A 13,004-nucleotide genomic window follows, 5' to 3' on the forward strand; every position below is an offset into this window, starting at 1 on the left:
GAAGGAAACATAAACCCTCACGTCCTTAGCTAAAGTGTGCCACCAGTACTTCCGAGCAAGGCAGCGAACCCTCCGAGCGATGCCAGGATGACCAGAGGAGGGTGACGTGTGAGCCCAACAGATCAAACGATCGCGGACATCAAACGCCCAGCTGGACACTCAGGGGGAGTGGGCTCTGCACGTGACGCCCGCTCGATGTCCGCGTCCACCTCCCGTACCACCGGGGCCACCAGGCGAGAAGCTGGAATTATGGGAGTGGAATCCGTTGACCGCTCCTCTGTATCATACATCTGGGACAGTGCATCTGCCTTAACGTTCTGGGAACCTGGTTTGTAGGAAAGGGTGAAAACAAAACGGGTGAAAAACATGGCACACCTTGCCTGGTGAGCGTTCAGTCTCCTCGCTGCTAAAATGTACTCCAGTGCGGTGGTCAGTCCAAATGAGAAAAGGGTGTCTAGCCCCCTCAAGCCAATGTCTCCACGCTTTCAGAGCCTTGACAACAGCCAATAGCTCCCGGTCCCCCACATCATAGTTTGGCTCCGCCAGGCTGAACTTCTTAGAAAATAATGCAATAAAATAATGGGGCGGAGCTTTAGTGGCGTACCCGAGCGCTGAGACAGCACAGCCCCTATCCCTGCCTCGGACGCGTCCACCTCAACTATGAACGCTAAGGAGGGATCAGGATGAGCCAGCACGGGAGCCCAGATAAACTGAGCCTTCAGGTGACCAAAAGCCCTGTCCGCCCCAGCTGTCCACTGCAGTCGCACTGGTCCCCCCTTCAGCAGTGAGGTAATGGGAGCCGCTACCTGACCAAAACCCAGGATAAATCTCAGGTAGTAGTTGGCAAACCCTAAAAACCGCTGCACCTCCTTTACCGTGGTTGGAGTCGGCCAATTACAAACGGCTGAAATGCGGTCATTCTCCATCTCTACCCCTGACACTGAACAACGGTACCCTAGGAAGAAGATGAACGTCAAGGCTGAGACATTTCTCAGCCTTGACGTACAGGTCATGTTCCAACAGTCGACCAAGCACCCTGCGTACCAGGGACACATGCTCGGCGCGTGTAGCGGAGTATATTAGAATGTCATCTATATACACCACTACACCCTGCCCGTGCAGGTCCCTGAAAATCTCATCTACAAAGGATTGTAAGACTGATGAAGCATTCATTAACTCGAATGGCATGAAGAGGTACTCATAATGCCCAGAAGTGGTGCTAAATGCTGTTTTCCAGTCATCTCCCGCCTGGATACGCACCAGGTTGTAAGCGCTCCTGAGGTCCAATTTTCTGAAGAAGTGCCGCCCCGTCACTCGGTCATACTGGCTATGAGCGGTAGCGGGTAACTGTAATTTACCGTGATCTTATTTAAACTTCGATAATCAATACACGGGCGCAAACCTCCATCCTTCTTCTTCACAAAAAAGAAACAAGAGGAGACAGGTGAGATGGAAGGTTGAATGTATCCCTGTCCCAGAGATTTGGTGACATATGTCTCCATAGCCACCATCTCCTCCTGTGACAGAGGATACACGTGACTCCTGTGAAGTGCAGCTTCTACCAAGAGATATATCGCACAATCCCCCTGTCGATGGGGAGGTAATTTTTTTACAGAAGGCGAGTGCCAAATCGGCATATTCGGGGGGAATGTGCATGGTGGAAACCTGGTTTGGACTTTCCACCATAGTGGCACCTAAGGAAACACCTACACACCTCCCTGAACACTGACAGGACCATCCCTTGAGAGCCCTCTGTTGCCACGAAATAATAGGATCATGAGAGGCCAACCAGAGAAGACCCAACACAACAGGAAACGCAGGAGAGTCGATCAGGAAGAGTCTAACTCTCTCCTCGTGACCCCTTGCGTTCTCATAGCAATGGGCGCTGTGACCTCCCCAATTAGCCCCGACCCCAAAGGACGAATATCTAAGGCATGTACAGGGAAGGGAACATCAACAGGAACAATAGGAATCCCTGATCTATGTGCCAAGGAGCGTCAATAAAGTTCCCAGCTGCGCCTGAATCTACTAGCGTCTTATGCTGGGAATGTGGGGAGAACTCAGGAAATTCTATAGGTAACCACATGTGTGCAACAGGGGGTTCTGGGTGAGTTGTGTGCCTACTCACCTGGGAAGACCCACCAGTGCTCCGCCTACTACCTCGACCTCCTGGACAACCACCCCAGCACCGACCAGCAGTGTGCCCTCTGCGGCCACAGCTGGTGCAGGGACATCCGTGGGAGGCCAACAGGTTATCCAGCCGGATAGACAAGTCCACCAGCTGGTCCAGGTTGAGAGTGGTGTCACTGCAGGCTAGCTCCCTACGAACGCCCTCTCGTAAACTACACCTATAGTGGTCGATCAGGGCCCGCTCATTCCATCCCGCACCAGCTGCCAGAGTTCTGAAGTCCAGTGCGAACTCTTGAGCGCTCCTCATCTCCTGTCTCAGATGGAACAATCTCTCTCCCGCCGCTCTGCCTTCAGGTGGATGATCAAAAACTGCCCGGAAGCGGTGGGAGAAGTCCTCGTAGTCATCCGGAGTCGGGCCTTCCCTTCCCCAGATGGAAGCGGAGGGAGAAGTCCTCGTAGTCATCCAGAATCGGACCTTCCCTTCCCCAGATGGAAGCGGAGGGAGAAGTCCTCGTAGTCATCCAGAGTCGGGCCTTCCCTTCCACAGATGGAAGCGGCGGGAGAAGTCCTCGTAGTCATCCAGAATCGGACCTTCCCTTCCCCAGATGGCGTTGGCCCACTCCAGGGCTTTTCCAGTCAGGCAGGAGATGAGGGCGCTCACTCTCTCGCGTCCCGAAGGGGCCGGCTGAACAGCTGCCAGGTAGAGCACCAGCTGGAGTAGGAACCCCTGCCACCCGGCAGCTGTTCCGTCATACTCTCCCGGGAGCGAGAGCCGAATCTCACTGGGTCCTGACGACGGAGGGGTGGACATCGGTGTAGGTTGAGGTGCGGGCGGAGGTGGTGATGTAGGATTGACAGGAAAGTCTCCTCTCTCCCATCTGTCCATTGTTTGCAGCACGCAATCCATGGCTGTCCCTAGACTGTGTAACATGGTCGCGTGCTGCTGGACGCGCTCCTTTACTGGGAGAGAAGGGCTGGCTGCACCTGCTGACTCCATTTGAACGGTCAGTGATTCTGTCAGCGATTGGGTGCAGAGATGTAGCGGAGTCAGGCGCAGGACACAGGTTATGAGCAACACAACGGAGTTTACTCAAAAAATCAGGAAAATGTTTCAAATAGGAACATACATACAAACTAGCACATACAACAACGTGTATGCCAGAGGGTTAAATAAGGAACATGACATGGGAATTGAAACCAGGTGTGTGTAATTCAGACAAAACAAAACGAAACTGAAACATGGATCGGTGGTGACTAGAAATCCGGTGACATCGACCGCAGAACGGAAGTCGTGACAATTGTGTATGTATTAAAAGTGCTCCCAGCCCCTGATCTCTGAGTAGAGGGCGTCTCCTGGAAATGAAGTGTCCACCAGCTGATGGTGCCCGTGGAGGGTGAAGTTGGCCTGCAGGCGCCCGCCATCCACTGCACACTTGGCCAGGTGTTGGCGCACCAGATCCAGGGTGTGGAGTGAGGGCAGAGAGGAGGAGTAGTTACCAATGAAGGCCACGCCGTAACCGTAAGGGTTCTGCCTCCTGGTGTGGTTGCCAAGGTGACGCCCCTCGTAGATGTACCCGTCAGAACCCACCACAAAGCTTAGGGGAACATACATTTAGGAGTTGGAGTGATTAAACAAATTGCATTATCTCACAACCCTGATTCTTGTTATAGCATCTTGTTATTATATTTTGCTTCAGGTTATACTGTGTAACATCATTTTAAGATTTGCTATAATATGACTGCTTCAGTAATTGTAGGCTGACACAGCACACTTGTCTCCATCTATGAAGCTTAGTATAAAGGGTTTGTTAATATCTGCGAATGGATGAGGGGGTCAAAGTTCACCTATATCCGATGTCGGCCCAGCCATTGTCATCTTGGTGGAAGCGCTGCATGGCCCTCATGCTCCTGGAACACTGCCTGAAGGAGTGACAGGGCCTGTCTGGCTCGTAGGTGTGGTGGATATACAGGAAGGGGAGGGGCAGGGCAAGAGGGAAGGGAGACCCTCGGTAGGGTTTTGCCCCCCAATGACACCGTGGGATGATGGGAGGGCAGTCTGGAGAGGAGAGGTTGAACCAGAGTAGAACAGGTTCAATTACTCTTCATGTTTATAGACCAATACTCTGTAGACTTCAAATGAATAGCCATTTATCACCTACAATTTCATAATTACAGGGGTGAAGGTTCCCTCTCTCCTTCCCTGAGACTCACCCCAGTATCTGTGGACAAATTCCAGCATTATGTTTCTTTGGCTATCCACTGAGTGTCCTCCAGCCTCCACACCAGGTATAGGGTCTCCATCACCTGCCTCTGGGTGTCCAGGGTGCCCAGCAGGGCTTGGGCAATCTCTCTACGCTTGGGGCCGATGTGGCTGGATACAACCCCCAGGTCTTGACCCTCCAGGACATGGTTGTAGTAACCCTTCAGCACCTCTCTGAGTTTACCAGGCTGTTCAGAGGGGACCAGGCTGGCAAGATCCATGCTCAAAATGGACCCATCCATTCCCCTGTTGGCGAGGGCATCGGTGGCTAGGGTGAGCACCCGCAACATCTGGAACACTCTGGGGTGGGTCACGTTGTCCCAGCAGCCGGCCTGGAGGCTAAGGAACGACAACCCTAGGTTTTTGGCCAAGGTGAGGGGAAACATGCCCAGCTTCGCTTTCAGACCCACCTCAATGCCTAGAAGCATGGGAGCGATGGCCACTGTGGTGCCATCTTGGGTCAGAACGACCCCTCTCGCCTCACCATGGTCCTTCACATAATGGTGGATGGTTTGTCGAATAAGCCAAAGAGAGTGGTGTTGAACACGGAGGTGTGGGTGTGGCTGATGTTGTTGGAGGCCCCTAGGAAGTGCAGGGTGAATGGGTCCTCATGTCTTGCCATCCTGCGTATCTGATCTGATGCTATCTTAACAATGGGAAGCTGAGACATTTCACAACTCTGTCTAGGGGCCTGTCTCATTCACCAGCTCTATCATCTATTCGGATCAAACTTGAAATTCATACATTAACGACAACAAGATGTAGAATATTTATTGAATGACATTTAATAGAACATCATCACCATCTGTGGGTCATCTGACACAGATACATGTGGTTGTTTGTGTTCAGTGGCTGTTGGGCTCAGTTTCCTGTCTAAACCAGCAGCACTTTCTGCCAGCCAAACAGGTTTGAAAGACTCTAAACCACTTCCTATGTTGATGCTGCACAGTTGTGACACATGCACCTGTTAAATACTTCAATCTCACACACTGGTCAATGTGTGTTTCATGAGATTGTGAGTTTGAATTGGACCGACAGCCAAGAAATCTGATCCAACACCATTGGATAGGTGAAAACAGGTTTCCACAATACAGTTCTCTCTGATCAGTGCCAGACCAGAGAACCATTTTCAAAGTACTCTCCTTTGAGTTGTGGAGCCTCCTTTGAAATGTCTCCTTATGCAACCTAAAACTGACTTAGAAGACATACTAGCAACTAATAGCTTTGTCAAAGCCCCACCACAACAACCATCATTTATCTAAACCTTTACTCAGAAACACTGGAGGGCACTATTACACCAATACAACTGAACATACTGTAACAACTATTTTAAATCCCTGCGTTGGTTGCCTATAGTTTTATAATTGATTTTTAAGCGCTACGTGGCCCTGCACCTGAGTTCATGTCTGACATGCATTTAAGATCGATCCCTCTGGTCGATCCCTCAGATCCTCTAGCACGGGTCTTTTAGTTGTTCCAAAGGTGAGAACCAAAACGTTTGGTGAGGCTGCCTTCAGCCACTATGGTCCTGGCCTTTGGAACAGCCTGCAGGAGGATCTGAAGGCCTCAAACTGTTGAAATTTTGAAGAGCTACTTATTAGCCGTGCTTTTGCTTAGTCCTACTATCTATTTTACCATTGTATATATCTTATTTATTTTCATTTATTTTAGTGCATTAGTCTCATGTCCACTGTGATTGTTTTACTCTTTTCATTTCTAATTTTTATATTTCTAACCTTTTATTTCTATGCATTTTGAAATGCATCATCTGTAAGAAATGTGCTCTGCAAATAAAGTTGTGATTTGGTTTTGATTATGAAAATAGCCCACAGTAGAGCCATTCAACCACAAACTTACATTAATATGCAAAGTGTCTCAAATGATTTCGTACATATTTACTAGTATGTAATGCAGTAATACTGTGATTAATGCATACTTAAGCACTTCTAAAACAGCTTAATTGTCTGGATAGTTAATTAGTAAGTGTTCTTTAAAGCATTCTTCATACGTACATCGTAAGTCATATGAAAAACACTCATGAAAACAGGTTTTTTGTTGTGGTTCAGATCCCCTTTATTTGTATAATTAAAAAGAGCCAGTTGGAAGGAAAGGGGGAGATGGCGGAGAAAGTGTAGCCCGGAGTTGTGTGTGCTTGAGTCACTCCTCTTTTGGGAGGCTGTTGGTGCATGTGAAGAACTTCCACACACGTCGGAAGAATCGTAGAATGCCATTTTTCTTCTGCTTCTTTGTGTCACTGCGCACCACTTCCACTGCGTTCGACACCTCGGGCACTCCGCTGCACACCTCAGGAAGGCTCTCGTTGGATGCAAAATAGGACTAAACAGACCATGCAGAGCAGTGCAAGAGTAAGAACAACACATATGTCCTTTAGCTGTTTCACAAAACATACCACAGACATCCAAAGTCAAAGATTATAGTAGCTAATTTATAATATTGTCCAGTTTCAGACAACCCTGATGCACCCCACTTAGAAAGACAGCTGACCTTTCATTCACGAAACAGGCTTCTTGTTCCTTACCTTTGGGAGTCTTGCAATCATATCATTGAAGTCTTTGGTCAGCTGATCTTCCCAGCCCTCCTTCAGCCACCCTTTGGATTTCACCACCTTGCTGAGGACATTTTCAGTGTCCCGAAGTTCTTCAGCAGCCTCTGTCTTTGTATCACTGGACACCTCTTCCACTGCGTTTGGTGCCTCAGGCACCTCACTGAACACCTCACTGCACACCTCAGGACATCCACTGTACACTTCAGGCATTTCACTGCATACCTCTGGACCTCCACTGAACACCTCAGGCACTCTAATGCACACATCAGGACGGCTCTCAGTGGATAGGAGCACCACCTTGCTTAGGCCATTTCCAGTTTTCAGAAGATTTCCTGTAGCCTCTATCTTCATTGTGTCACTGCACACCTCTTCCACTTCGTTTGACACCTCAGGACCTCTGCTGCACACCTCAGGAAGGCTCTCGATGGATCCGAAATAGGGCTAAACAGACAGTGCGTAATGAAAGAGTAAGGAAAACACAGCTGTCATTTAAAAACAAAAACTAGGTCAAAGATTATAGTAGCTAATTTATAACATTGTCCAGTTTTAAACAACCCTGATACACCCCACTTACAAAGACGTTTGACCTTTTTAATTTACAAAACAAGATTATTGTTCCTTACCTTTGGGAGATTTGCAATCATATCATTGAAGTCTCTGTTCAGCTGATCATCCCAGTCCTGCTTCAGCCACCCTTTGGGGTTCACCACCTTGCTGAGGACATTTCCAGTGTCCAGAAGGTCTTCAGCAGCCTCTGTAGTCTTTGTGTCACTGGACACCTCTTCCACTGCGTTTGACACCTCAGGACCTCCGCTGCACACCTCAGGACCTCCGCTGCACACCTCAGGACCTCCGCTGCACACCTCAGGACCTCTGCTGCACACCTCAGGACCACTGCACAGCTCAGCCTCTCCATTGCACACCTCAGCATGGCTCTCGGTGGATAGCTGCACCACCTTTCTCAGGCCGTTTCCAGTGTTCAGAAGGTCTCCAGTTGCCTCTGTCTTCTTTGTGTCACTTGACACCTCTCCCACTGCATTTGGCACCCCAGGCACTCCACTGCACACCTCAGGACCTCTGCTACACATCTCAGGAAGGCTCTCAGTGGATCCGAAATAGGACTAAGCAGACAATGCAGAGCAATGAAAGAGTAAGAACAAAACAGATATCTGTACTTTTTCACAAAACATACCACAGACATCCAAAGTCAAAGATTATAGCAGTTTATTTGTATAATTGTCCCGCTTGAGACATCTCTGATACACCCAACTTGCAAAGACACTTGACCTTTCATTTCCGAAACAGGCTTCTTGTTCCTTACCTTTGGTAGTTCCGTAATCATATCATAGATTGTTGGGGTTAGCTGATCTTTGCAGCTCTCCTTCAGACACCCTTTGGGCTTCACCACCTTGCTGAGGACCTTTCCATCTCCAGCAGCGTCTTTCTCCACACTGACCAGGGCCAGCGACTCATCCTGAAAGTCCACCACATTGTTATTCGGAGACTCCTCTGAATCCTCCTCATTGGTGTTGTCAATGTCAGCAGCCCCAGCGACGCTGGACGGGCACTTGGTCTTTGGACTTTTCTCTTCAATTAGAGTTTCCTTTGAAGAGGTCTCAGGGAGCTGTAATTGGACAGAGACATTCATAACTATCCTATAGCTACTTCACAAATACAACAAACCAAAGACATCCAACGTTGACTGTGACCAACTTTGAACACCATATTATACACAGAAATGACAAAGATGCTTGACATTTCATTAAAAGAAACAATATTGGCATTGCAGATGGCTCTTATGTCTTACCTCAGTGGCCTGGCATGTCTCATCCTTTAGGTGCAAGAAGTTCAACTTCCAACACTCCTCTTTCAGAAGCTGGATGGCTTCGTTGGGCGCCGTGTCCACGGTGAAATCAGAAATCCTTAATTCATCCTGAACTCTCTGGCAACTGACCAGGAGAACTCTCTCTGTCTCCTGTAATTCCAGGCCCCTCTTTGCATCCCAAGTCTATGTAACAACATAATATGTAATTAACATACTGTTGATGTATCGGGTGAGACTGGACACTGGTCCATCATTGAAATGATGGGAGAAATTATTAATTTGAACTGATAGCTGCTGTTTTTCTCTTTTGGTCCAAAAATGAGCTTGCTGATATCTTAAGGGCTTTACAGTGGGTGTACTGTTTGCTCTACATAGTCCTCACCAATTCAGCTACACAGACCTTCCTCCATCTCTTCCATGTCTCTGTCTCACGCCTTCATGTGAATATGGAAATGTATCAGACTATGTCTGTCTACACTATCTATCAAACTATTGCTGTCGTCTAATATATTTTGATACATTAGTGTTATCATTTACACTTGTCTAATGATGTGATAAACTCAAGTTACCTAAATGAAGTATAACGTTTCGTACAATTCAAAAATAGTCTGAGAACACTGCACTCACTCCAAGAAGACTCTTTTCCCTGCCAGGAGCCAGGCCTTCATTGGTCTCAGAGGGAGGTCCAGCGGGAGTCTTCCCTGGGCTTTCAGTGTACGGAATTGCCTCTTGAGCATTTTCTGCAATAGAGTCTTCAATTAGTGACTTAACCATTTAGAATGTGGCAAGCAGAGAGTGATATGAATTGGTTCATGGCACAAACGAACTGCTCCTCTATGGAGGGTGATGAGCCCTTTTTTGATGATTTGTTTTTGTTGACCAAAGCTCATCAGAAAGAGCGAGGGTTACTGAGCACAGAACCCAAAACCAGATGTCTACAGCAGTACATCTGTATTTTTCAAATTAATGCTGGAAAAAGTTATCTAAATGGGAATAATATACATTATACTTTACAAAGAACAACAACATGCAATATAAACAATAAAAGTGCAGATTAGATTAATGAGACCTTAATTATGATGAGGACGCAAGTCATTTTAGATGATCTATAAATTGGTTGTATATAGCTAACAGATTCGATATGATCCAAGTAACGTGTTTTTCGAAAATGTCGAATGCGTGCAATATCGGTCCTTCTCATTATCGATAAGAAACATTACTGTTCAGCCGTATTCATTGATCTGGCCAAGGCTTTCGACTCTGTCAATCACCACATCCTCATCGGCAGACTCGACAGCCTTGGTTTCTCAAATGATTGCCTCGCCTGGTTCACCAACTACTTCTCTGATAGAGTTCAGTGTGTCAAATCGGAGGGTCTGCTGTCCGGACCTCTGGCAGTCTCTATGGGGGTGCCACAGGGTTCAATTCTTGGACCGACTCTCTTCTCTGTATACATCAATGAGGTCGCTCTTGCTGCTGGTGAGTCCCTGATCCACCTCTACGCAGACGACACCATTCTGTATACTTCCGACCCTTCTTTGGACACTGTGTTAACAACCCTCCAGGCAAGCTTCAATGCCATACAACTCTCCTTCCGTGGCCTCCAATTGCTCTTAAATACAAGTAAAACTAAATGCATGCTCTTCAACCGATCGCTACCTGCACCTACCTGCCTGTCCAACATCACTACTCTGGACGGCTCTGACTTAGAATACGTGGACAACTACAAATACTTAGGTGTCTGGTTAGACTGTAAACTCTCCTTCCAGACCCATATCAAACATCTCCAATCCAAAGTTAAATCTAGAATTGGCTTCCTATTTCGCAACAAAGCATCCTTCACTCATGCTGCCAAACATACCCTTGTAAAACTGACCATCCTACCAATCCTCGACTTTGGCGATGTCATTTACAAAATAGCCTCCAATACCCTACTCAACAAATTGGATGCAGTCTATCACAGTGCAATCCGTTTTATCACCAAAGCCCCATATACTACCCACCATTGCGACCTGTACGCTCTCGTTGGCTGGCCCTCGCTTCATACTCGTCGCCAAACCCACTGGCTCCATGTCATCTACAAGACCCTGCTAGGTAAAGTCCCCCCTTATCTCAGCTCGCTGGTCACCATAGCATCTCCCACCTGTAGCACACGCTCCAGCAGGTATATCTCTCTAGTCACCCCCAAAACCAATTCTTTCTTTGGCCGCCTCTCCTTCCAGTTCTCTGCTGCCAATGACTGGAACGAACTACAAAAATCTCTGAAACTGGAAACACTTATCTCCCTCACTAGCTTTAAGCACCAACTGTCAGAGCAGCTCACAGATTACTGCACCTGTACATAGCCCACCTATAATTTAGCCCAAACAACTACCTCTTTCCCAACTGTATTTAATTTGTATTTATTTATTTATTTAGCTCCTTTGCACCCCATTATTTTTATTTCTACTTTGCACATTCTTCCATTGCAAAACTACCATTCCAGTGTTTTACTTGCTATATTGTATTTACTTTGCCACCATGGCCTTTTTTGCCTTTACCTCCCTTCTCACCTCATTTGCTCACATTGTATATAGACTTGTTTATACTGTATTATTGACTGTATGTTTGTTTTACTCCATGTGTAACTCTGTGTCGTTGTATCTGTCGAACTGCTTTGCTTTATCTTGGCCAGGTCGCAATTGTAAATGAGAACTTGTTCTCAACTTGCCTACCTGGTTAAATAAAGGTAAAATAAATAAAAAACTACTTACCTTACTGAGAACAGGAAAAAATATACGATTTTTTGATTGACTTGAATGAAGAATTCGCGTTTGCTATCGATATACAGTAGGCTGGTTGTGATTGTGAATAAGTTAACCTCTGAGTAATACACAGAATTAGGAATTCAAATGTATGTTAATTGGACATTGTGACGAGCATGGCATTCTAATATAGATTCTATTTCTATGGTGACACGTTCCTTATTGCGCACAACGTCGTACATTTCTAAGCACATTTATTTATCCTGTTGTATCATTTGCCTCTGGCCAATCCTATTTCTCCCTAATGATTACAGATCCTGTAACATTTTGACGCGATGTCACTGGGATAAAAACGTAAATTATGAACGTTTGTTGACATTGGCAATTCGCATACAAAAGGGTTAGAGAAATATATAAAACATGCAATACAATATTAAAATGTGTTGGTTTAAAAATCGCTTCAAACTTGAAGACCACAGGCTATTTAAAGTAGGCGATATTAAATGAATTACAGAATCAATCAATACGATTTACAGTATGCTTAGGTATCAACAATGACTAGTGGTGGATTTTTAACATTATACTGTACTTTTAATACATTGAAAGTGTATGAAAATAGATAAATCAGTGTTTATTGAACAAATATGCCATGATTTGTTAATCCATGCTGATAAAGCGTGTTTACAATCATTTGTTTGAAATCGAGGATTTAGGCCTGTTTAATTCATATTAACTGTTAAACATTTTACTGTCACAACCAGGTCAATATGTGTTTCATGAATTGGCCAAACATTCTCCCTACTCCCACTAAAACCATGTTATTTTTGCGTTAATGAAGATGTTTACAGTAATTTAATTGTAATTCACTTTTAATGAACTAACAATTAATTTAGCAATTTGATATAGGCTAAGATCAAAGTCATAAATGCAACATGCTACAATTTCATATAAGTTCATATAAGGAAATCAGTCAATATAAATAAATACATTAGGCCCTAATCTATGGATTTCACATGACTGGGCATAGGCCCACCCACTGGGGAGCCAGGTCCAGCCAATCAGAATTAGTTTTTCCCCACAAAGGGGCTGTATCATCAGCCATCCGGGTGGCTGATCTCAGACAATCCCACAGGTGAAGAAGTCAGATGTGGAGGTCCTGGGCTGGCGTGGTTACAGGTGGTCTGCGGTTGTGAGGCCTATTGGACATACTGCCAAATTCTCTAAAACAACGTTGGAGGTAGCTTATTGTTGATACATTTACATGCAATTATCTGGCAATAGCGCTAGTGGACATTAATGCAGTCAGCATGCCAATTACAAACTCCATCAACTTGATACATCTGAGGTATTTTGTAGTGTGATAAAATCGCTCATTTTAGAGTGGCTCTGTATTGTCCCCAGGACAAGGTGCACCGGTGTAATGATCATGCTGTTTAATCAGCTTCTTGAAATTGTCACGCCCTGGTCTAAGTATTTTGT

At 46.1% G+C, this 13,004-nt stretch overlaps 1 protein-coding gene and 1 pseudogene across 2 annotated transcripts; both read right to left on the reverse strand.

Moving 5' to 3' along the window:
- Positions 1-3,439: 3,439 nt before the first annotated feature.
- LOC116376213 (N-acetylmuramoyl-L-alanine amidase-like) lies at positions 3,440-5,060 on the reverse strand (annotated as a pseudogene).
- A 1,399-nt stretch (positions 5,061-6,459) lies between these two features.
- On the reverse strand, positions 6,460-9,585 carry LOC116376162 (uncharacterized). Of its 2 annotated transcripts, XM_031835227.1 has the most exons (7): positions 9,409-9,585; positions 9,164-9,215; positions 8,764-8,964; positions 8,278-8,580; positions 7,580-8,077; positions 6,930-7,397; positions 6,460-6,727 (listed from the first exon to the last, which is right to left on the reverse strand). In XM_031835227.1, the coding sequence occupies exons 1-7, from the start codon at positions 9,516-9,518 to the stop codon at positions 6,548-6,550; spliced, it is 1,812 nt and encodes a 603-aa protein (XP_031691087.1). In that variant the 5' UTR covers positions 9,519-9,585; the 3' UTR covers positions 6,460-6,547. The 2 variants fall into 2 exon arrangements, with proteins under 2 accessions (XP_031691087.1, XP_031691091.1); XM_031835231.1 differs by lacking the exon at positions 9,164-9,215.
- Between the last annotated feature and the right edge of the window lie 3,419 nt (positions 9,586-13,004).

This window comes from Oncorhynchus kisutch, linkage group LG1 (genome assembly GCF_002021735.2).
Source record: "Oncorhynchus kisutch isolate 150728-3 linkage group LG1, Okis_V2, whole genome shotgun sequence".
In the NCBI taxonomy this organism is placed as follows: domain Eukaryota; kingdom Metazoa; phylum Chordata; class Actinopteri; order Salmoniformes; family Salmonidae; genus Oncorhynchus; species Oncorhynchus kisutch.